General features: G+C 34.3%; 1 protein-coding gene across 1 annotated transcript in view; it reads left to right on the top strand.

The window, feature by feature from the left end:
• The window catches only part of LOC119831583 (protein vestigial), a 38794-nt gene extending 34875 nt beyond the window's left edge, over positions 1 to 3919 (top strand). Inside the window, exon 7 of the mRNA XM_038354997.1 lies at positions 3661 to 3919. Coding sequence (XP_038210925.1) covers positions 3661 to 3710 — 50 coding nt within the window. The 3' untranslated portion in view covers positions 3711 to 3919. The remainder of the gene's footprint in view (positions 1 to 3660) is intronic.
• Positions 3920 to 27732: the final 23813 nt, after the last annotated feature.

Here is a 27732-nt window from a genome sequence, read left to right as displayed (position 1 = left end):
GTTTGAACTAGTGTTCTCAGGGTTCATTTAATTAGGGACTTGTATAATGGAGTATTTATATTTTCTGTAGGCCTAGGTCATTTAAATTCGTTGCATTAATTATCCATAAAAATCCCTATTTGTCTTGGGCACGCCATCACACGTGAACGGCTGGACCGATTTCAAAAATTCTTTCACCATTAGAAAGCTGCAAATACACTGAGTGACATAGGCTAAGTACTACGGGTGGAACCGGGGAGAACAGCTAGTATATCATAAATTTATATTCTTATTTACCCAATCAAAATCCTAAAGCAAAAATGTATGAATGTTCTGTTATTTTGTTAAGTTGTCTGTTAAGTTATTTAAATCTAATCAGAAGATAGGTTCAAAATTAGATTTATTTTTATTTAGATTTATATTAATAATTAATCATATTACAGAAAGTTAAGTTAGTTAAATCCATATATCCAAAATTTCCTCAATGAATTTGAAGAATTTTTGTGTCCGAACGTCCGACCCGACGGTGGATCGCCGGTACCAGGCTCTCAGAAACGTGAAGTAGTAGCGGGTGATCGTTCGCGGGCGAAAGGACGAGGGGCCCGGGCGGGGCGGGGCGGGGCGAGCGGTGGCCAATCACAACGCGCTGACCAATGACCGCGCAAGCCCGCCCGCGCACCTCAGTCACCTACCGGCCGCGGGGGGAGACGGCCGCTTTGTCCGGCCACGGGGAGGGACGGTAAATCACGCATTGTCAATTACCCGCCACTGTCCACCACCCCCGAGTAATGAATGCGTCCATTGTCACGTAGTCTATTTCGATCGATAGATAAAAAGATGCCTCGCCGTCGCCGCAAAAACGTTGAGACGTTTCAGCGAACTTATTAAGATATTGATATTGGAATCTGATGGTAATTACCACGCATAGAAACTGATGGTTATCTTCTTCATGAATTGAAATCGTTGTTTATTTGAAGTCTGAACAATTATAGATCAGACCAAATATCGAATAGGAATAAGAGTAAATAAATGTGTCTCCATAGACTGTTCTGGGAAAAAGTTATGATAAAGAGTAGAGACTTGAGTCTTTTGCTGTTATGAACTTGAAGATTATACAGATTTACATTTCAGTTCGCCTTATAATTAAGTTTAAAAAAAATTCGTCATTATTATTGAGAAATTTAGAACAACATCAAGAATACATACCTACTTATATTCTGCGAGCTGTCGATAATGTTAGACATTTTAAAAGACAAGTTATGCGATGATAATAAAGTGCCTTCTTCTCCTTACCTTCTATTTCTACTACTTATGTGTAATAAATACCTACATACAAACATTTTATGTAAGTATTTTAAATTATTAACCGTCTTCAAAAATGAAGGGTTTTTGTTTGTCATCTCATAGCTCTTTGCTGTATGCGCCGATTTTTATGATTCTTTTCATTTAAATTTGGTCCCGTTCTGACAATTTGATTTAATTTTTTGTTAAATTTAATTATTTAATATTCCAAACAATAAATTAGAATATTATGCCTCTATACGTTCTATCATTTTTAATTTCTAGAACATTCACTGCAATTGCCGGACGAATACATCGATTCAGTGAAACTCAATAAGTACCTACCGTACCAATCATTAAAGCCCAATAATATTTATGTAAATTTTCTTACACCACTGGGTATTATAAATTATTTAACTCAACTCGTATGAATCGGTAATGCATCTAACAGAGTAGTTATAATTATTGAGTCATAACAGAAATGATCGTTATAATGGCCCATTAATAAGCAGTTACGTATTATTATGAGCGTAGGAAGTGATGAATGTATTCATGGAATTTTTTTCGCGCCTAATATGACAAAGGTATGTGGTTTTTATTCGTCATGCAGATAATATATAGAATTAGCAAACAAACCTCCTGCGGTGTATGTTGCCCTGGTACTGTAAATTCATTGACTTATGGCGACGAGCAATTTAGATGGTTCAAAAATAATTAATTATGTAGGACGGTATTATTTATTTATTGTATGTTTTTATTTATGAGTAGATAATATATATACATTTAATTTAATGTATTTTATTTCACTTTAATGTATGTATCTAATCTTTTGTATGGAGGAAATTGCTTTTAAAATTGCGCTGAAATGAAAAAATATAATAAAAATTTATAGATTTAATTTAGTAGATATTTCCCTAAAACATAAATGTATAAAAAATCACAACACTTTTTGTAAGTCGGTACAGCCATCCCATCCTATAATATTTGTATTAATCACGTGTATCAGTCGATCAGTTAACAGATGGGAATCGAACTGATAGCCCCAACTCATTTATAACAATCAGCCGCCCGCCGCTCGCGAGACAATCCCATAAATCATAGCTGATGGCGAGGTGCACACTGACACACATACAGCATACTCGTCATCCTATTTAACATGTTTATTTGATTTAACTGAGCGGTCATTAATATTGGAATATAATCGTGTTACTGGAGAAATATAATCCTACTAATATTATAAATGCGAAAGTTTGTAAGGATGTGTGTGTGTTTGTTACTCTTTCACGCAAAATCTACTGAACCGGTTGCAATGAAATTTGGTACGTAGACAGCTGGACAACTAGAATAACATATAGGCAACTTTTTTCCTACGGCTGCGGATATACGCGGGTGAAACCGCGTGGCGCAGCTAGTAAATAATAAATATAGTTTTACAAAACACATACGCGCTCTTATGATGGACTTAACTACACGGTCTCTATTCGTACACAGAGGATGCGTAAGGAAGTTTATCTAACTATGGCGATTCTTATCTGGATAGTAAGATGAAGTCATGAGTGTATTGTCACCGATCCATGATAAGGGTACAGTTTCAATAAAACGGTAGGTCAAAATCGTGTCGGAAGGAGCTGGTTACATACAAACATACATGCAGCTGATATAAATGTGTTAAAGAGAGACGGTCCACCTATCAACAATCAAAATCTATATTATCGCCAAATGACTAATTCGGAAAAAAAATTTTACAACGTTTTTGTCAAAGCACAAGGAAGGTTTTTATGGATAGAAACAATGTACCACATGTGAATCCAGGACGGACCACTAGTATACAATGTTTTTAGCCCAATTAAATTGATAGATAAGCTTGTATTATGGAGCAATAGCAGATCATTGATTAATTAATCACACTAATACTATGTTTGGATGTTTGTTCGTAAATCACGCTGAAACTACTGAACGGATTTTGATGAAATTTTGTATACAGACAGGGTATGAGCTAACTTGGGTGATAGGATACTTTTTGTTTCATTTCCCGATTAAATGCTCTCTTGGGATAAAACAGAAATCTTGATATCCGGACGGAGCCGGGACGAGCTTCTAGTAATAAATAAATTTACCATTTCATTGTAAGTTCTAATGTTTACCTCAGAAGGTTGACTATCAAACGACACCCCAAAAACGGAGGTTCTTAATTCGACTTCTTTTTGTTTTTTTTTTACCCGATAGCTCTACGGGTTCTACCCATTGACGTGATTTTTTTTGTGTTAGATAGGGAATTGATGTAATTTGTTCAGATTTTGGGTCCCCAGGGAGGTCGGTGACCTTTTTTGTAGATAAATGATCTATAAATATTAAAATAATTATAGTTCAAAAAACATTAATAAATATTTTCTTTCGCAGGTCTTGAAGCACAAGTGCAGGACACATCTAAAGACCTATACTGGTTCTGAGCGCGTCCGACTGGTTGCGACTCGCTGCGACTGGCTGCGACTGGCTGCGACTGGCTGCGACTGGCTGCGACAGCATGCGACTCGTTGCGGACGAAAACTCTAAGGCTGTAAAAAGACATTAGTTTTAGGTCTAGTGATTTAGGCGCTGAACTGTGCTCTCTCATTTAGTTTTTTTTTTCCTTTTTTATCAATTTGTAAAATTTATAAACGTGTTTTGTTTATCTACTATATAAAAATAAGTCGGGTTTTGCTTCCTGACGCTATAACTCTAGAACGCACGAACCGATTTCCATGGTTTTGCATTCGTTGGAAATATCTCGAGCTCCGTGAGGTTTATAGCAAAGAACATTCAGGAAAAATTTCAACAGAAAAGCGGGAAAATCATTTTTCACATACAGCCATCTGGTGGCGAAACGGAGTTCGCCGGGTTTGCTAGTATTTAATAAATATTCATTTGTTTTTTCTATAGGAACTTTGATAGCGTACCTTAATTCCTTAACTTTTTCTTAACAAAACATTTCAGTTAATAAATCGCCATCAAAATTGGATGATTGTAAATTTGTTAAACGATTTCCTTAAAAAGCTATTCCATTACACAACTAGAATTTATCAATTTAATAGCATATAATCTTCCTTAGCTTCATTAAAATCCGTTTTAGCTAAAACAATAAGCGCACATGAATCATATCAACATTTCGCCGTTATTCGAAACGTTCATAATTTAAATGTGACATAATTACAATACAATAGCGCCACCTGGTGGTCAAGTGGTCAGCGAGGGTCGCCGGTTCGAAACCGAATCGATGAATAATAATCGGAGCAGGTGCTATACGTATTTCATGATTAATTAACTGATGATATTTTAATAATGTCTTCATTTTTATATGAACTTTTTGCGGATTGACGACAACAACAAGGAACGCATTTGTTTCGTATGTACTGGCATACAAACAAAAGGATATCAAATATTATTTTAATTGTTCAGTAATATTTGTTTTTTATTGAAGTTTAAGGATGTAGACTGCTTCGACAAGACAATAAACGGGCTATTTATCAGGTCTAGATTCAGAGTCTGAAGATAGAACTCAATACTTTAGTATTAGAATATTTTTACATAAAATGTATTCCAGACAAGACATATACCAAGTATATTTCGTATTTATACCGCAATTCCTTATGATTAAACCATGTTTTATATCCGTCAATAAATCGTGATTTAAATTCGTTAAATTTCCTCCACCACTCTTATAATGATTGAAACTAGATGAGAGATCATGGGCGAGCGTCGCTCCATAGCTAGTGTAGGCATATGTAAATAGTGCATATTACCTGATATTCACGTAAGTTAGCGTAGTGTATATAGATAAGTCTAGATAGATAATGTAATACCTAGGGGTTGCGAGACCGACGAGCTTAGACAATATAATATATAGATTACAATTCAAATGTTATTTATTCAACTTCACTGCGCTTTTCGTTATCCCTACTAATATTATAAATGCGAAAGTAACTCTGTCTGTCTGTCTGTCTGTCTGTTACGCTTTCACGCCTAAACCACTGAACCGATTTTTACAAAATTTGATATGAAGATAGAAATGAACTTGGGAAAGAACATAGGATACTTTTTATCGCGAAAAAAGGGTAGAAAGGGTTGAAAGAGGGGATGAAAGTTTGTATGAAAGTTCGTTATTGTCAAACCGATTTTGATGAAACTTGGTATAAAGATGGAGATGAACGTGGGAAAGAACAAACCACACTTTTTGATGCGAAGAAAATACTCCTTACCGTGTCGCGCGATATAAGCGAATTCTACGCGGGCGAAGCCGCGGGCGAAAAGCTAGTCTATATATAAAAAAAGGTCGTGTGTGTAACACTATTCATAACTCAGGATCGGTTGAACCGATTTTGCTGAAATTTACTACAGAGGAGACTCGCGAAATTTGCCGGCAACAACTCGGATCTCTCAAGTCTTCCTACGGGCGAAGCCGTGGGCGGAGGGCTAGTTTTAAATATATATTAGGTGCGGAAAGTAGCATACAACAAGACAAAACAAAGTAGCACAGTAACGCCAGTCACATTCGCACGAATACGCACGAACACTAGCGAACATTCGTACATTGCAGACACGAATGTTTAACAAAACCTCATATCAATAGTTGGATAACGTGACCGCATTCGACACCCCGTGTATAATATAATCAATGTGCAATAACAGAAGCTACCGCGAATGTAAATACGGAGACATTACCGCGTCGGATCTTGCAGCTCTGCGCTCGTATATAAAACTGTATGAACTATGAGATTGTTTGATTTGGCAAATGGTTTTTGTTTTGATTTAATTTCGTCTGTCTGTTCTTTTGAATTATCTGGAATAGATATCTACTGAATTACTTATTAGATATTAGTGTACAATATTGAATATTAGATGGCATATTTTATATTTTTCGTTGATTGAATAGTTTTATTTTTGCGATAGTGAATGATATTATTAAATAAAACTGATAAGACTTCATATTTTTACATTTCTGTAGCATTGTATTGGAATATAAAGCAAGAAAATTATATTATCATTATAGAACCTCATACTTTTCTATATTTAATCGATTTATCAAATATGTAATGAATAATACATAAATTAAAAAAAACTATTTGCCTAATTAAACAATAGTGTTAGCAAGAAAAACGTATTAATAAAATCGACCAGAATTTGTTTCTATATAGATTTTAGTACATGTGTATAATTATCGATTTATAAAACTATGGATTTAGTGTGGAAATGGAAAATTGGTGGCATGCAATTATTGCAATTGTTTTATTTCATTGTAATTTTATTGGTTGTAAAAATGTCATTATAATGAAATTAATATTTCGCGTTTCATATGAATCTAGTATTATAATAGTATTAAAGAATCCTTAATCAATTGAATCTTATAAAACACGAAATATTTATTTTAAAAATATTTTATAGAGAAATCTCAAGAAAACTCAGAAATCAGTAAATGGATGCCCCCTAATGTAGACTGCATTAGGGGGCGTAAAAGATATATTAATTTTTTTTCAGAAGCTGTCCCGTAAAACTTGGCTTATTTTTAAATAGATCTCTCTTTAAAACTTCAAGTAAGCGGATAATAACGCCCTCCATAATTTATAATTTGAACATATATAACTGAGTAAGCTGAGTTTGATCAAGCGTGAAATAATTATGTAAACAGCATGTTATATATGTAATATAATCATGTCCATTTGATATATAATTGATTACAACCACAAAATATGTAGGTACTTGGATTAAATATTATGTAATGAATATTATTTATCTATACCAACTTTCAGTTCTCGTGAAGACAATCAAATAATTATCATGCCACTTACTTTATATTGTAGAAAATGAAAATTGTTAACAATAATTATTAATAAAAAAAAACATTATGTTCCGACACGATTCGTTTTACGCACGTACGAGTGGATTTTCACAAAACTCCTTTTCATGCGAATGTTTAAATTCATCCGTACGGATGTAGACGAAGGATGTCGCTATAGGGAAATGAGAAATCTATAGTTTTATCACAGCTTCAATTGTAAATTACCGTAATGTAAAGGCGCGTTCACACCGCGCGTGTGCGTGTGGACGCGCCCCAGTAAGATGTATGGATAATATTGTTACAGCTTAAATCGAGCGGGCTCAATAAATATAATATACAAAATTGTATGGTTGTTTTAATTTGTTGTGTGTTGAATTTAGGAACAATTCGATTGTTAAGAATTTTCCGACCGACGAAACTAATCTATGTTAAATTGAGTAAATTGAGTGAAGGTAGTGTTTCCTATGTTATGCTCAGCTGAAAACTGAATTTTTATTCAGTTTGATACCCAACTACTTGTAGAAGCAATTCGACTTTTTCTATATTTTACGAACTAAAGTAGATCACTATTCTAATATAATAAACTTTAAAATAAAAAACGGACAAGGTTATCTTCGTACTTCCCTTATTTATTTGTTTGTTGGTTTATTTGTTTGTTGGAACGCACTACTCTCAGGAACTACTGGTCCGAATTGAAAAATTCTATCAGTGTTAGATAACCCATTTTTTGAGGAAGGCTATATATGTACCACGGGCGAAGCCGGGGCCGACCGCAAGTCTGAATATATGCCTATATCTTATTTAAATAAATATACAATACGAGGTGGAACGATGCTTGCCCACCAGGCGCTACCAATAAAAAATGAATCATAAATAATCATATAGATTAAGAAATGCTAATTTATTTAAATTAAAAAATAAAATAAATTTTCGCATCGTAATATTATACTCAAAAATTACCTTTTAAAAATGATTTACGCAGAAAGCCTTATTATATTTAGGTTATTCATTCGTTTGAATTATTAACTAAGACGTAGAAATGCCGCAGAATCGACGGTATTGTTAGATGAATCGCATACTACCTATATTCAAATATTATTTAATCGTAAGTAAGACTTGATTCGTTCTAAAACTGATAAAAGTATAAGGTAAGACAAACATCTTATTTCCGATCGGAATTGTGATAATCTATTTTATTAGAATAAACGACAAAAGTAACTAATTAGAGTAATTAACCCAAATATATTATTATATTGTACAATTCTTATTACTCAATGTCTCGTCTAGATAGAGGTAGTACAATTAAATACAGTAAACAGGTATACCCAATTACACAGGAATGGTACCCTGCCAGAAAACAGGACCGTTACGTGTATATCATCTGATTCTGTCTATCGTAATAGCTACAAAATTATTGATATATATGAATTTATGACACATGAATTTAATTTTATTGTGTAGCTACTACAGTCATCTTTTTAATTTTAGGTTGAACTCTTTCATAGCGGGAGTCGTACACGCCCGGACCCACAACACGAGCAGTTAATTCGCGGAGCACTACCTTTGCGAAAGTTCATTGACGGTGGTAATCGCTTACCATCAGGCGATCCTCTAACTCAGTTGCCCGCTATGACAAAACCTCACTGCTTATTGAATACCACAAATCGATCTGTTCTCTTATAGAAATTTAACATCAACGGTCGTGTGCACTGATACAGTCCCACCCAACTTTTTCAGTTCAATCGTCACAAATTAAGAAAATAAATCATTAGATATTAGTTCAAATTTAATTTATTGTAATCAATGGAAATAAACCTTCATAAAGTGGTTTGCTCTAGTAAAATTCATGTTATACACATAAATTCTAGAAAATATTAAATGTTATTACAATTACAAAAAACACACCTAAACGTAAAGTAATGAAGTCGCTCCAGCGCAACCACCAATCGACCAAAATTAAGAAATCTGTAAAAACATCTCAAATTTAATAGTACGGAAATAGACATCTCCACCAGCATATTGTTTCAAGCGTAAACAAAAGAATGAAACAGGGACTCATAAAGGCCGTTAACGGCGTCCCAACGCTACAAATAACAACACTCAATGGATTCGGGACATTCCTCGGTTCCCGAGCTATCGTTAAACAAACAGACGATTTGTCTACGTTATTTATGCTAATGGAGCGTTAATGAGGATATAACACAATTAGACACTATTGGAAAACTTTAGAGTTGTTTATAATTCCTTAATTGCCCGCTGGAGTGGTTTGATTCGTAATTCGGGAAATAGATGTACCTAAATTTTGTTTAATAGTTCTAGCCGTATTATAGTTTTTAACCATAAACGTGACATTTGAATAGATACAGATTTATTTGACCGTATCCTTCTACAGTGATGTGATAGGTGTTTACTTGGAGATCTTAAATTGCCAACATGTCTTTTAATGGTAAACTAACGCCATATCATATTCTTAAAAAGTATAAAAAATTATAAACAATAGTAATTCGTTATTTATTTTTAATTATAAAACGCGTGTTGAATTTTCCGAGTTCATACGTAGGTAGGTACCTATCTTGAGATGACCAATGACCAACGTATGTATATTATGTGACTATTTATGTACGTGTAATGTAGTGCTTGAAGAAGCCTTTTATATGAACGCTTGTATTCAATTATAAATGAATATTTATATAAATAAAAACCATTTAGATGAGAAATCACTTCTATTGTAAATTATAATTCTATACATATGAAATTTATCATAAAAATGTGTGATATATACGCATCATTTCTCTTTTCCGCATGGCTTCAGGTTTCGCAGTTTTCTATATAATTTCATTTGTTGAAAAGATGCGATCGTCAAGCAATGACAATGGTTGTTCAAACGATACGTTTGGTCTACATGAAAACAATTGTGTATATATGCACATATACCAGGATATATATATATTTATTGGCCGCCTCTTTGGTTACGGTTACATCTCTATGTATGTCATTGTGTACCTACAAAAGTTTCAAGGAGCCTTTTAATGCCTACTTGGGACAAGGTTTAGAAGCTTCCTGAGCTATACGTATCTTATAAATGTGGAAATCTGGTGATTTATGGACACTTATTTAAACTTTACTGTTAAACTCACAACAATAAAACTGAATAGGTAGACAATATATCCCCAAATCCCCAGAGCAGTTTACTTTAATAGTATCTCCAGGGACTTAGAGAATTTATTGTTTATTTTTGCACAAATATATTTCACGTGTGTTTTAGTGTTTTTTCTATTCATTTGTAGCTATTGATATTAATTTATTATCTTAATTGATATAAATTATTAGTAAATAATTGGTTTTCTGAATGTTCCTCGACTTAATTTGGATTTGCTAAAATCACGACTGTTTCGTACGATTTTCTTACTAAAATTCAAACATTTATTTATAGAAGCATTTTTGAATCGTCACAACATAGTTTAATTATTTACCACCGGTTCGTAAAGCAGATACTCCAGAGAAAAGCCGGCAAGAAACTCTGTATGAAGGTAAGATTCTCTTAATATAACAGAACAGTCAGTTAATTTCTTCAAATCATTAAATTGTTTTTTCTATACTCATAAGAGGCTATAACAAGATATATGTTTTAGACATATATAAAGGTTGGACTTTAGAGTTTAAGTTCAAACATTCAGCAACGATTCACTAACGATATCTACACGACACGCACGACAACGATAACGACACGATAGATACAAAATGTATGCAAAAAGTGTGGCACAAAAACAGTTGTCAAATATTGAGGGTAGTTAATCATAAACGCTGTGTATTTGGCAGCTGCCCTTGGCGGCATGTTAGCGGCCCCTTTGACATATTACTCCGAGACATGCCTGAAAAAACTACTAAATGTTATGTTATGATAAATGTTATCTGTATGGGAAATTGGTGTGAATGTTAAGATTTGCGGAATCACAAAGGTATTTTCGAAATAGAGTAGACTTGGCTAAAATTTGTGTCATTACACATAGATACTACAGGGACACATTTTTTGTACTTTATTTAGAACTAAGTCGGTTATAACTTAATCAAATATATAAGAAGTTAATATATGATTCATATGCAAGTACGTAATTTTCTTTTTGTGTTACGTTATGTAACGTTTGTGTTTGTGTGTGTTAAAATAAATGGTAATAAAAAATTAACATAAATATTTTCTAAAAATAAAATCAATTCAAAACCAAACAAAGTATTGGAGAACTTAAACAACATATTTAATTTTGCTCCGTCTGAAGTCAGTCGCGTTAAGATGCTTACAAACATGATTTCACATTACAAAGATTACCTAAAAAGTAAATAAAAATGGATATTAAATATCCTCTATATAGGGACAGTGGACACATTTAAATATGCTACGTAGGCGTATATTCAACTATACAAAAATGCTAAAAAATACAAAAAAGGCAAATTTTCAAATGAGCGGAACCGCGCTTCGGCCGTGCGGGAGTCCATTTTGAAGAATTACATTTCCCTAGCAATTAGACTAATCTAACAATGTCATAAGATATGCAAATCTATGTAATGGAATGTGTCCAGAGTCATCATAACCTATAATTATGAAATTAAACGCCATTGAATTCAAATCAATTTTTTTATCAATAATTATCAACCATTACACGTAAATGCTAAGCAGAATTTAAAGTACTTTCTTTCTAATGATTATGTCCCCATAACATCTCTCCGGTGCGTTTAAATGCAAATTGGGGGCCATTTTCTCACAAAAAGAGCCATTAGCGGCGTTTCTGAAATAAGACGCAAGGAGGCAAACAAACCCTTAACAGCGATAAACCGTGACCGGACTGATAACTTGCTACCTCTCATTATGGCGTTTGGGCTGGTTGTGCGCGGGCGTTTTTTGGTTAGGAGTGTGTTATGAAAGTGAAATTATTTACTAAATAAATTTACACACTTGTATTTAATTTGAGATGGTGTTTTAAATGCTTTCTCGAATATGCTTTTACGGTTTTATTGCAAAGATTTAGTTTCAATTAAAACTTGGAGTTGCTTGGAGTGTAACTGTACATTATATGTCTATTATGTAGCATAATTTTCTCCTATCACAATATATAAGAATATATATAAAATTCTCGTGTCACAGTTTTCGTTGCCATACTCCTCCGAAACGGCTTGACCGATTCCTCTGAAATTTGGTAAGCATATTGGGTAGGTCTGAGAATCGGCCAACATCTATTTTTTATCCCGATATTCCTACGGGATACGGACTTACGCGGGTGAAACCGCGGGGCGCAGCTAGTAAGAATATAAAGCTTTACATTTTAAAGCGCTATCATTTTGCCACCACGCAACTCAAATACATACACTAAAGAGTCAACTCAAAATACAATAAACCAATTCACAGCCAAAGATCGCAAGCGTTTCCCCGCCAGTATGCACCCGCCTTACTCTGAATACAATATTCACTCAACTAAACACATGTGCCCCAGCCCTGGCGGTTCCGGATTCCAATCCGACCTAATTACCCGAAATCTCATTAAGAGCTTAATAAGACGGATATTTTCCTATAATAAATTACTGAGGTGACACCGGCCCGCTTTGACTTTTTGTTGATAAACCACGATTGCATCTGTTTGAATGGTTATGACATGTGGCGCGGAGGTGGATTTGTGTATTATTAGCTGGAGAAATGTGATATATTCATCATAAATTGGTTATCAAATAATTCCAGTAATACCCACCACTTGTCTCTAAAAGTAGCTCGACGGAACACGGTAGCCTACTACGTAGTGGATACTGGGAGTCCAATGTAACCCAGGGTCCTTTCCCCGGGCTTCTATTTTCATTTATTACTTGTAACTATCGTTGTTACAGCCCTTTAAGTCGTCCACGGTTGGACATAGGCCTCCTGTAAAGACTTCCAAAACGACCGATTACCAGCGGCCTGAGTCCAGCGGCTATTTCTGACTATAGAAGTCAATAAATATTATAATCACCTTGTCGGTCTTAAATTCAAATAATAACAAAGTATCGATCCACGAGGATCTACTTTGTTCATTTATTAGCAACGAAAACAATTGTTCGTTATATGTAGTGTTTAATCGAAATAAATGATGTTGATTAAACAAAACAAATTATAATAATACAAACGCGCTTTTTAGATAAGTTTTTCTTAATTTTATAAATAATCTCTTTCTTATTCATATTGCAATTGCAAAATTGTCGTGTGAATATTTGTGTATACAACTATTGATTCCCTAAAAAATAAGTTCAGTAAACTGTTAAAATGCACTGTTATATTTCTAATACGATTTCAATACCATATGAAGCAATAAGAATGACACTCCGTAGCTTATAACTATTGTATATCCCCAACTATCACGAAGTATGTCGTTTGTTTTAACCTAAAAAGGTGCGATTTTATTAGGAGCGGATTATCACATTGGGCTGGAAGAACGACGGAGCTATCGGCTGATCTCCGCGGTTCATCTCGGATAGAGGTTGGAGTATTTGGAAGATCCGACACGATAAAAGAAATGTGCAATTAAAGTTTGAGGTTTCGGTAGATGGTTCAACTCAGATTGGTTTCAGGTCACATTGGGCGTGTGGTATTGTTTGATAGGAAACTAGATTGACTTAATTACTAGTTGTTTTGTCAGGAGAAGTGTAAACATTACTTTATATTTATAATCTTGGATATACGTAAATTTTCATAGATTTTAGGTTTGTTATCACTACATAGTATAAATAACAGTATTCGGTTTCTTAATCTGTCCATATGTCCCTATGTTCAAATCTTTAAAGTTACGCAACGGATTTTGATGGGGTTTTTTTTTAATAAATAGGGTAATTCAAGAGGAAGGTTTATATGTATTAAACTACGTCGAATTTAAAGCGTGCGAATCCGCGGGCAAAAGCTAGTTGATTTATATACCTTACTTAAACCCAAGGATTCGTTTGAACGAGAAAGTTTATTTCTTATCAGCTATTTACAGTAATTATTTTTAGTTTATGTGATTTATATGAGTGGTGATTGCAATTTGATTTTCATGAACAATTCTTACACCTGCATAGGATTTTATATCGATTCTTAAATATTAAAAGTTGAAAATAAAAAAATGTATATCGAATGCATGCGGTTATTTTTAATGTAATTAATCTTTATGCCTTTTAATAGCTGCATTAAGTGAATAAGAATCATCCTTATAAGAAACTTTATGACGTATGTCGAAATAAGTGCCGGCTGCATAGTCCGAGAGGCGATGGACAGTTTGCTAAGAAGTTGCTGGAAGTGGCCCGAGAGCGTGTGGTTGTGCGTTATATAAAATATTTCACACACAGCGCTTTTGTTTTTATATTTTACCGACTGTATTTAAATATAATATTAGTGCTAGCTTGGATCGTTAAAAGAGTATGTATTTAGTAAGAGAAGCATTTTTAATTATTATGTAATAGAATTGCAAAGTTTTCAGCAGAAGTATACAATTATATGTATATTATTTATTAATAACTAACAAACAAAACAGTACAGGAATTAAGGCTTTTCTTTTTCCCTTTACCTTCCCCTTTCTCTCTTTAAGTTCAGCTTGAAAATGTTTGTTACTTAAATAATGGAGCTCTTTTACCCTAAAAGCTAGTATCAAGTTAAATTGCCTACGAGTCATCTAGAGAAAACTATACACTCAGTAGAAATAGACCTTCGCTTGAATCAATTTCTTGTTAAATAGCTACTTACATTGCTGTTAATAAAAATGATAGAATAAGTATGTAAAATGTTGATTGTCTTTTTTTTATGGCATAGCGGGAAACTGAGCTGGTGGTTCGCCTAATGGTAAACGATGAACATGACCCATGAACATTCGCAAAGGTAGTGCCTCTGCGAATGCGCTGCCCGCTTTTAGTGGGTAAGGGAAAAGGAACGAACTCATGACAGGAAAGAAGGAATGGACTGGGACGGGTGAGGAAAAGGAAATAGGCCTCCGGCTCCCCCACTCACCGAACGAAACACAGTGGCATGCCACTATTTCACGCCGGTTTTCTGTGGGGGTGTGGTACTTCCCCGGTGCGAGCTGGCCCAATTCGTGCCGAAGCGTGCTCGACTCCCACAATAATATCGAAACATAGAGGCAGCCCATATTCATATAATTAAATATTACGATTTGAAATTTCCTCCGCTTTCGGGAACACATTTGACACTAAACTCATGCACAATCGACTTTCATGAAGCACATTTGAATGACCCTAATACTTGGATCAGTGTTTACCGTTTACCATCGGATCAGAAATCCGAAAGCCGATCAGTGAAAGCCCGGTAAAATTCTGTAGTAGTTTATCCATCCCCCTTTATAAAGATGGCATAAAACATCGAAGATAAGTACGTTGTACATAAATTAGGAAACAATGAGTGATAAAATACCCTAGGCGGTAATGTAAATAGAGCCACTCAGTACTTAGTGTTATTCTAAGCTAATGTCTCGATTGTGTTTTCATTCTATGGAAGGAGATATGTTCTGTTCAGTAAATACGGAGCTCGTATAAGAAAGTTTCCCGGTGACATTAAAATGCCCTGTAATTCAGGCCGTTATAGTTTGAGTAATAGAGTCGATTACCGTTTAATTATAATATCGCTAGTGAAATTGTAATATGACGGATTTCACAATATACCTGCGACATGTAGGAATCTTATTTTCCTTTGCTTGTCTTTCTTATGGAGATTATTTCGATTTAGAAAGGCTTATATGTTATTTTAAATATAAGCCATTTTGTACAACTATTGTAAAAATTAATATATAATGTTATTAAATCTGAGAAAAGAAAATCTTGCAGCGAGTGAACTCGCAATTATTCAGAGATATCTAGACTAGACCATTAGGCTGTAGCGCTAATTTATTCACCACAAAGACAGTTTTATGTGCGATCGAAGAATCCCCTTATATCTGCTTTCATCTCTGCGGGCCAGTTGGAAAAATCACTTTTATGGACTAAAAAATAAGATACAAAATGGCACTATATGCACAGCTGTTTGGACCAAGGCGTGTATTTAAAAGAATGATCAATGGGAGGAGTTGTGTAAGTTTGCTTATATGTATGAAGGAATAGTTTTATCTAATATGGGAAATACCGTTTAAAGTAAGTACATATGTTTTCTCGCTTCTCACGAGTGACTCCTTGGAATTATTCATTTATACAGCTGGTTAAGTGATGAACACATAATCCAATCTTGCATAAATTCCGAGACGATAATCGCAATAAAAAGACCATTATATGGATATGACAATAATTTCAACTTTCATATCAAATACTTATAAGAAATACTCGGTTTCTGGAATTGTGGAGATGCACGCAAATAGAAAGTTTTGAACACGATTTATTCATTATTTTTATTTTATTCAGCAAGCAGGAATCTTGTGAGATTAGCTGATTTCTTTATAAATCTGCGAAATCGTTTATGTAATTATTTTTTCTTTAAGCACGACCGCTCAGATTATTTGTAAAGATTTATTGTACCATTAAAGAATTGGTAAACATAAAAAGCCGATCATGAGCAGGTTTTGATTAATTTAGTAAAAAGGAATTCTAAAACATTTCATCATCATCATTAAACTCAAACGCTGTTTTATTTACATAAACTTAAATAAATATATTACGAATGGTTATATTTTTTAAACTTTCACCAAACAACTAATCCAATGAAGTTATTGGATAAAAGCTCAGTATTTAAACAATGCAGTCACCATTGGACCTAGGCAATAGATTAGGTTAGGTATGAGACTATTTATCCATTAGGTTTAGCAATAAAATAATACTACCCAAGGTCAAATATATTCCGCATTTAATGCTCTATTTAATAAAAAATGCAGCCATATTGCAACGAGATTAATAAACGCGCCTAAAACACTTTTTATGGCATGACATAAAAATAGCTGGGCACTGAAAGTCGAAACACAGCTCAGATTTGCGGAAACGTGGCCTTGCCTTGCTGAGGCGCGCCGAGTATTAGGAAATCGTTGGAGATATATTAATATTATATTGTTGAAGATGTTTTTATAAGTGTAGCGCCTTTTTTTATAGAGCCGCTGCTAATATGAGAAAAAGGCGTGTTGGTTTTTTATTTATACTTTTGTTAGTTTCACCTACGTTTGCATGTAACCCACTCTTTAAGACTCGATTTTGACTTACTTTAAGCGAAAATATTTAGGAATTAAAAACTTTTTTTGCGGATTTTAAACGCAACTTATTCATTATATTATTAACCTATTATTTAAAATAAAATATAAATCGCGGAATTTTTAATTTCTAAATGTATAATACTCGCGTAAAATCAAACACACGAAAATATTTATTTCAAGCATTGCACACTTATCAAGCATCGGGGACAATACAATAATTTTATGAGTTTATATTGCTATCCTGATTAGGATCGCAAGGATAAAATAATTTGGGTAGACTCAGTATAAGAGCACGTCAGACAATTTAGTCGATTCTATCATAAAAGCGTGTTTATTAGTTTTTAAAGCTATATTTATTTCTTAATTAGAGTAAACTAGCTTTATGATAGTAAGCGATCTCTACTGCACATAAACTTTTGAGATATTTAAAAGGGAAGGTTTATAGGTTAAGAAAGGAATATAGGTTTGGATTGGGCAGGATAAAGCAAAGCATATGAGCCTTTGGGGGCCTCCACGCACCATTCGCAGTAGCATAGCGCAGACCTGCTAGAACTAATAAAAGTAATTAATATCTAATGAAAAACCCTCTACGTTGAATAAATTCGGCTCGATATCTCTTAGGGTGAATTATTAATTAATAAACGAATGGGTATTTGATCTATACATTACTATTATTCATGATAAGACTGCGTAAACTGTAAAAATTATACAAAATAAAAGATTTCTTTTCATGAAAAATGAAACTCTGAATGTTCACAATATGCATAAATAGATACGTTACTTAAGGCATTAACACGAGGTGAGGCGATCGGACGAAATTGGATAATCCGGTTAAGTAGTTCCGGAGGTGCAGAGTGTTGGATAAACAAGTAGCTGTTTATACAAAGACGTTGACTCGCTAACTAATGACTTGTCAGCAGATTTACACTTTACGACTCTTTTTAAGACATAAAATATGTTTTTCTAGTTCTAAACATCATGAAATGTAATTTGTAAATGTTTTTAAAAATGTAGCATGGAAAAAATTTCATCTTAAGGCCGGATACGAATCAGCGTCTTTCGCGATATCTGGGCGACGCCTTGCCATTTGGCCACTCGTGACCTTTTTTTTAGTAAAATTGATAAAATCAATGTACCATGATCTTATTATATGTTTGTCGTGTAAGTAGTTCTGTTACTTAAGACTGGCTGTCTGTTTCAGAGATAAATTAAGATATGTGATGTAATTAACCATTTCTGTCAATTTTAAAACTTACGTTAAAGTTTAAATGTTATTTTCAAACCCATAAACTTATATCCTACCTAATATGTCATCGCGAAATCTTCGGATGTACTATATTAAAAGTATTCAAATATGATTTATTGCACCAAACATACTGAGATATATTACATTATACAAAAATTATATTTTACTATAAAATATTTTTCTTCTTTCTTCACTTTTACTATTATATTCAATCTGTCTATTCTGCCTGTTTGAGTGACCGGTGTCGTCCGTCGTATCGGATCGTAGGGTGTAAAACTGCGACTAGGAGTGTTAATCCATACAAAACATCGTGTCGCACGTCCGGCCACACATGTGCGCCCTCTAACCCTCGAGATTAATATCCTAACGACGAGTATCCGATATATATATATCGTTTTATTTTGTTCCGTTCGAGATACGATATAATTGCTGTTATTTTTAAATGTAGTGGGATGTAAAAAGATTGATTACGTTTTTCAGTATTGAAATAAATGAGATGAGGGTATATTTAAGATATTAATTTTATCTTCTGATAAGCGTCATTTGGAAAATGACAAACACATACTCAAACATTTAATTATTCAATTAGATTTCTTATAGAAGCACTGTTGAATCTTCATAACACAGTTTAACATTTATCAGCCGTTCGGAAAGAAGAAATGCATGAAAATTATTTAATCTACCATTGAACAAAATCTTCTGGAAAAAATCATCATTATGATAATTTCTGAAATCTGTCCTATCTATTTAACATATCTGTACATCTGTCCAATGTTAAACATAAAATTCATAACAGTCGTAAAGATCGTAAAGCATCTGATTGAATTATGAAACAATTGTGACGTATTGCGGAATCTTGAAGAACACATTCGTCAAACAAAATTCCATACTTATTATTGTTAAATTATAAACAAAAAAACGTATTATGAATGAGGTCCCAGAAATAAGGCAACTTCGAAAAAAAACGTTAAACAATGTTTTGATAGCAAGTTTTTATTAAATCGGAGGTCGTTACTTTGTGGAGACAATAACATTGTTGCAAATACCGACATTTAAGGAGTGGACCATATAGCTTTTCACATGGGTTTACTAGTTACTGATAAAGAACTTTAAATAAGGATTATTTGGAACAACGTACATGTTATTTGGCTGGTAGGATCAGACTTTGAATAGACAGCATATTGTTAGTTGTAAAAATACTGAAAATGTTTATGAGTGGGTGGTGTTCGTTTACCATCGGGCGAATCACCAGTTCGATGATCTTAGCGGACACATAATAAAGGACTAATAATACAAGTATCACAATATACATAGGAGGACTTATCGCATCTTTTCTCTTTGTAAACTCTGAAGTTAGGGATTTGAATACACAATTAGTTAAACAATTACAATTTTTGTTACACAAACATTAGTTAAACAATTACAATTTTTGAAACAGAAGGACATAGGCTTTTTGGACTAAAAAACTGAGAGCGCGAGATCAGGGCCTGTTGCCGAGCACACAATTATTTGGTAAATTTCAAAAGTTTATTCACACTGTTCTCAATGAGATTTGTAATTCCAATTGCCTAACTAGAGGCAGCTATCCATTGCACTGGTCGAGTGTGGCTGGAATATCTCACATATCGTCAAAGCTTCTTCGAGATGATTTTTCGACTATCTTCGACTTCGAGTTCGACTATCTAAATGAAAGATGAACATATTTATTTTACTGTTTTAATCTTCTGATTGGTCTATTGCTAAAACAGCATTCACTGCAATAAATATAAATACTACTCGTATATTTGAATGCATATTGCATCATCTTATTTCTGTATCGATGTGTATATTCCAAATAACGCCAAATTAAATCTGGAATCAAAGCGGCAATGTGTTTTCTTCCTTTTTCCACAAACGTTAGAGATAAGTGCATGTTCGAGTCCTTTCCCACGGTAATTAGCGGACAAAATAAGAGCAATTAGTACCAAGTGATTAATTATTGGAAATTTGTCGATTGGTATCGGCGCTCATTAAATTCATTTGGCACTGATATTATTTTAATTATTATTTTAAGCACGTTTATTTTCATTTGTTATCTACACTAATATTATATAGAGGAAACTTTTGTATTTTTGTATGTTTGTATCGTTTTCACGCAAACTGCTGAACTGGATTTAAAAAATTATTTCATCAGTGGAATATTGCAATTTCACTGAATTACGTAGACTATATATATTTACCACGGGCGACACCGAAGCGAAGAGCTAGTCTTATATATAAACAAATCATTTTTGGGTGTTGAAGTGGGATGCATTTTTGAGTTGACTTTTAGATTTTTATAGTTTATAACAAACATTAATAACGTTTTCCTCTTCACGTTTGTAATAATAAAAGAAATAAATTACCTGGGAAGGATTAAGTAGTAAAACTTATACTACTACCTACCTTTATAAACAAATTTGAAAGCAATTTCTCAAAAAAAATCTAGAAGTAATAAAAACCGTTTTTGGGATTCATCATTTTCGTAATTAGTCTACATTTATAATTATCTCACATCTTTATCCTTATTAACATTATAAATGCAAAAGTGACGCTATCTGTCTCTCTACACGAATAAACCACTGGTCCAATTTAGACACAATTTGGTTCAGAGATAGTTTAAGCACCAAGCAAAGACATATGATAGGTTTTACCTCGAAAATCCCACGGAAACGGTAACTACGAGGAAATCACCCCGGACTGTCAATGTAAGTGCGGTAAGTTAGGTACAACATAACAATAAAAAAAACGTTGAAGAATTTAATAATTTCGAAAAAGTTCCAGTGACATGTCAATTGCTGCATCTCTAAATGATGATATCTTGGTCTCGTTTTATTTGCGGAATGCATCGCATGAATAAAAGAGTAGACTGCATCAGACCGGGCGGCGACGCGGCTGCTTTTTGCGATATTTCGACAAAATATTATTTGTTTAGTATTCTCGTTTGATATTACGGCGGTATTATTTAGGTAGTTATTTTTCTCTTTGACGGGTTAAATTAATTGAATTTTAGAATGTATAAATTATACATTTAATTACATAGTTAGATAGGCGAGTTGCTAGAATGAACGCTGGACGATAGCATTTGCGTTTTAGTGTATTTAACACAATTGTAACAAATATCTAGTATTTGTGTATAACGAATATTTGAGCTTCACCGTTTCCAACGTTTTACGATGTTTAAATTTCATAGATTTTAAATAGCAAGGGGGGGAGGAGGGGGTAAACTAACTAGAGCATTGATTTAATAGTGACAATACGCGCCGCTCCCTCGGGACGGGCGCGAACACATTAGAGACGCAACTAAAAATACCGCACGACATTTACCTTTGTTTAAATCCGAACTAAATCGGTCGTCGGCGGCCTCTGCACCATCGGCTAATAAATTCAGAAGGAATGCCGGCTCACCCGCCACTATTGAACACATTTGGTTATATCTTCTTGTATTTTTAAGCGGTCGTTAGCCCATTCGACGCCATTTCTCACGGCGATAGATTCGTACCGAACGTTCGGGGAATTTTGAATTCCGAATGTTTCTAGGACAATGCTATTTTCGCGGGAACGTGTGTCCGATAGCTCATTGTACGAATACGCCATTGAACAGCGGCCTGCGGTTACGCATACTTGAAATATTCTATCATTGTCTGTGGTTAACTGGATTCGCGCCAATGCTCCGCGTCTAGGAGGTAAACGGCATTCGTGTTTGAAAATACATTTTGTAACGAGATAATTCTAGTGTGGAATTAATTGTGAAGGTTTAAAATAATTGGAATTGACAGCTGTTACACAAAACAGGTTGTGGGATTTATAAATGTCAAAGAGTCGATCGAGGAGACGATTTGATTTTCTCGGATGATTTCAAAGCTTGTTAGTTTTTCTCCAGGAATTGGTAATGATAGAAGATTGCTTGATTTCTTATAAAATCAAAGGGCAATCTTAGCCTTACATTTAATTTAATTTAAGTAGCAAAGACAAAAATTTCTTGCTATATAAATTGTTGCTTGTCAAATTCATATTTAGGCGAAGGTTTTTATGATTTTTCCACAAGTTTAATTTTCATTGCTATACAAAAATTTGCTACATTAAAATAAAACATAATCAAAACCCGTTCATCCCACATCACACGGTTCGCAGACTTTATCTGATTTGTTGTGCCTTTTAACTAAATACTCCAACCATTAGTATGATTTAATACGATATTAGCGCAACAGTAACACGCAGTGACTAAATAAAGCGTGTTCACACTAATACCTCTGCAAGTTCTGTCTTTGATGTCGGCTTGGCGCGACACCAATGTGTATCAATCTTTAGGATTCATACTTCGTGAGCGGCTGATTGAACGTCTCTCAATAGATTTACAGTAATTGGCGAGATGGTATTAATTCGTTAAATACATGTTTCCTGTACGGCGGTGTTTCAAACGGTGCAAATGCAGCGCAATCTGAGGGTACAAAGTTGATTGGAAGAAATTTAAAAAAGAAAATAGTGGGAAAAAACTTTTTGACTTTAACTCCTTGCTACTTTGGAATACGTTATAGGCATTAATTTTAGTTAATCATTTCTATTTGTGTAAGTTGATAAAATTTTAATTAAATCAGAATAGTGGAATCAATTACGTCAATTTGTCACTCTTGTCAGAATATTTTTATGTTTTAGTTTTTTTTTAGTTGCGAATTGTTATAGAAATCACAGTGTGTCGGAAACCATTATTATTACATCGCAGTTTTATATAATATATGTTCTGACAATTGCTCCAAACCTTCAGGTAATTATATTTAATTCTAGCATTAGCGACTGCGATTTCCACCGTTGACAACATTTCTTATAGTGACGTTGTTCCAATACTATTCAAGAACGCGTAGCTTTTTGCACAAGCACAATTAAAGCAACATTGTAATTACACAACTAGACACAAAGAATTTCAAATCAGTCGCACATAGGCCGATGTTTACGGGCGGGCTGCTGGCCGATGCATCTCCCGTGACATATTTACGGCGTCCCCACTCCCGCAGTCTTGTTGCATTGCGGCGAGCGAGCAAATAAATTAAACTAAATGGAGGAAACGTCCAGTGCCTCTGCTGAGCTGTTTATTGTGTTAAGACGAGTAGATTTATCGAGCATAATCGCCGACAAGTGCGCTTGATCGATCGCCGGCTGCTCATCAAATGCTGTCGTTATGCAATGGTATTGCAGATCAGTATTGCCCCTGGCTTAACTGACCATATGCTGTAAAGTTCGCTGCCCGGTGTATGGGGGAACGCATTTTGCATCTGTTTCGCTGATTGTCTTTAGGTGTTTAGCGATTTGAATTGACACTATTTCTTTATTTTTCCACAAATTGGTCGAAATGGAATATATAGATTATGTAACGTTAGGAAAAGCATCAGGCAAGTATACATTCCTAACATTGCTGTCTTGTTTCGGTATCAAATACAATTAAGATTAAGAGGATTGTTTAGTAATTTAGTTGAAATGACTTAAATAAAACCCATCTTAATTCAATTTTAAAATTCTTTTATTAGGCATGACACTTATAAATCATATATGTTGTTATTGATGAAGAAAAATAGTTTCTCAATTAAAAATCAAAAACTTTATTGCTTTGAGGAGAAACATCACACAGTAATAGCCGCAGAAAAAAGAGAACATAGACAATGAAGCAATAATTCATATTTACAGATTAAACAATACATAAGGAACGAATTTATTACAACAATTAGCTTCACCTATCAAGGATTCATGGGAAACCCTTTGTACACAATCTAAACTATATGAAGTTATTAAGGTTGTGGAGACGTTTCACTTGTAAAATCTGACCATCAATGGGCGTATTCGAGCACTATTGTCTCGTTTACTGGGCACGTGCGCACGCGCAAGTCGATAAATCACGCGGTATCGCGGCCGCATAAATCCTTCCCCTTCCCCTCCCCCCGACACTTCCCGTTTCAAATATAAACGTTAAGTATTGTAGCAGCGGTTTAAAAAATCTTTTGTCTCGTTTCGGTTATTGCGGGAATTTTGATGTAAAATAAGTACTGTATCAATTGATAAAGGAACATAAGGTTCTGGAAATAAATCTATATATATAAAATTCTCGTGTCACAGTTTACGTTGCCATACTCCTCCGAAACGTCTTGACCGATTCCTCTGAAATTTGGTAAGCATATTGGGTAGGTCTGAGAATCGGCCAACATCTATTTTTTATCCCGATATTCCTACGGGATACGGACTTACGCGGGTGAAACCGCGGGGCGCAGCTAGTTATATATATATTAATAAGACTCCTTTGATGTTAGTACTATAATTGTACAATATTTCGTTTGTATTTAATAGTATCTTATTTTATACGCACTTAAAGATGTTGTACCTATATTCGGAACATTAACTAAACATTATAGTAATAGAAATCAATGAGCTATATTGTCAATCCCTTAGATTAGATCATACGTTATATACGTATATAAAGATATATAATAGGTTCGAATTCATATTGCAGAACACGTAGACAAAAGATCTCTCTTAAATATTGGTTCGGTGTTCCTAAGTGATAATGACAAAATACATATAATTATGTAATATTAAATAGGATCACACCCTCAAAAAAGATCGGCGTGAAATTGTAGCATGCTAGGGAACTCTAGCCCTTTGCCCTTTTCTTTATCCTTCCCAGTTATTTCCATTATTCCTATCAATTCTTTCTTTATGCCACACGTTTTAAAGCCAGGTATCCATTAGCAGAGACTAAGGGTCTTACGTTCCTGCACATTTTCGTGACTTTTTATCAGGCGACCCTTTGCCAAATATAATATAAAAAAGATCAAGTAGATACAGGTCACGTACAGTACAGAGTTTGTTTTTACAGCTAACTTAGTCGCTGGGCAAATAAATAAAGGAACGAAACGAAGATTCATTATATTTGTTCGCAAATAACCAGATATGTGAGTGTACGTGATTTATTCTGATCTGCAGCTGCACTGACACTAGCTAGGTTCACTGCATCTTGCAAATGAATTTATGACAATGTCATAGTAATAATTAATTGTGGCCGTAATATGGTCGTTCTATAGAGAGAGTTATAGAAATTCGATTGCTAGCGTGGTTGTGGGTAACCCAGAGGTGGGGTATATCTTTAACATTAATTAATGGGACAATAGCGCTTCTGTAAGCGTCTGTGACGCTGCTACACTTAACCATGCTATCGATGTTTTTTTAATAATTGATTGAGGCTCTACACTTAACCATGCTATCGATGTTTTTTAAAATAATCCTTTCTGATTTGCGCTTATACCTATATACCATTTTCTACCACCGATATAGCATTTTCTTGTACGTACCTAGCAATTGCAAAAAATGTTTTTTATTCTCATTTTAATCCCTTTTAAATTTTATTGCAATCATTCGGGGAAAACAATACGAATCAAAATTTAGTTAAACTTTAAATTTTGTTAGGTTGTATATGATGGATAAATATACAATTCAACTATATATGTTCCAGTAGAGCAATAATTATCCCTTTAAATTTAGTGATTTTCATATCGAATTGTAGGGTGCATTCCTATCAGTGAATTAATATTGCACAAATTATGCACTCGATGTATCCCGGTTATGCAGCCCGCATCCCTCTTTCTAATACACATTCAAGCTGTTGTATGTCCTATAATCAGTTGTTTAGAGTCCGTTTTTCTATTCGCTACATAGCTTTATCAAGTAGGTCACCGATTCTCTTATTAAAATTGCAAATAGTACCCCTATTGGCAGGAAATTTTCTAAAGATAAAAAAGCTAATGGTTTTTAAATTTGTTTAGGTTTTTTCAAGTAGATATCTATTAATTCATTATTATGGCCTTTTCATATAGTGATTACTATGCGATTGGTTCATCGGTAGGTTCTTTTATGCTCTAGTTATACGCATAACAGAACATACACTGAACACTGATTTCTATAGCATAGGCGATAGCTAATATAATTCAGTTTATACGTAGTGACTACAATGTGAGAACAAAAGTAGTCTAGTAACGCTCAACATATGCTCCTTATCCAGGGCTGGGAAGTCCCATGGGCTCCGTCGACTTGCGTCATATTACCGGGGTTCGAAGTGGTATATCATATAATAACTATACAAAACACGTATAGACCTCACACTTACGTCGCTAAGCGGGCTGAACACCACATCTCGTGTCACGTTATCTCATTTGCCGTCCTCTTAAAAATGCCGCCTTAACATCGCAATTGTGTCAATATTCCCACAAGTTCATGTGTGTGCTAGTGTGCGGGTAGGCGGGGCTGGGCCACGCCCACCGCACCATCTCTGTGACGTAACCCTCCCCCCCGCGAGCCGGGGATTCCGAGCGTTCTCCGCGACGACATTGCAAGGTTAGAAGTGCGATACGTGTTGACACTTTTCGTTATAGGCATTCATTGTGCGGATAACATCGCTGATGAATTCTGAACGTTTCGGTTTTGGTTGGCCGTGGAAATCAGGGGGTTCATTTTTAATGGTAAGCTTTCAAATTGGGGAGCAAATTGGGTTTTTTTTATGTTATAATTTTTTCTAAACTCTTGGTGACCAAACACTTAAATTACCTAGTAATTAACAGCATGGTCGGAAGGTTTTCCAGACTTTATAAAGCAGACAAAAATATTTCACTTGATGCTGAAACATTTAAAGTAGTGTTCCTCAAGGAAAAGTTATATAAATATCTAGCGGCAAAAGTTTGAGTTATTTTTAGATTTATCTGTAGATTATGTCCTCTTCAATCAAAAACAGAATTTTTTTTTTTTTTTTTTTAAAAAAAAAAAAAAACAGAAATATAGTGAGGAATCCGATAAGAAGAATAAAAAGTTTGTGGACGTGTGTCATGTGCAAACTCGCACTTGCCAACGTGGTAGGCTCTACGCCCCAGCAATGAGAACAAATATAGGACTTATGAAATTAGCAACACTGTTTTCATAAATAAATCATAATATTGTAGTTATAATATTCATAATCAAGGATTGTCTACAACCCCATCCACGATAAGCTTAGAAAAAGCGTATATAATAATAATCCCTAGATATAAGTGTACAGATTAGATTATATATTTAAACAAACGCAAAAGACAAATAACCGAAAGCCTTATAATATTAATAGTATTTACACATTATGTATAAAGTCATCTAACAAACTCTATGGAATGTATTTTCATATTCTTGCTTACGTGAAAGGGTATGAATATATCTAGAATGCTATCCAG

The sequence above is a fragment of the Zerene cesonia genome, chromosome 13 (assembly GCF_012273895.1).
Source record: "Zerene cesonia ecotype Mississippi chromosome 13, Zerene_cesonia_1.1, whole genome shotgun sequence".
Taxonomy (NCBI): domain Eukaryota; kingdom Metazoa; phylum Arthropoda; class Insecta; order Lepidoptera; family Pieridae; genus Zerene; species Zerene cesonia.
Note: the sequence above shows the minus strand (reverse complement) of the source record. Positions and strands in the feature narration are given on the sequence as shown.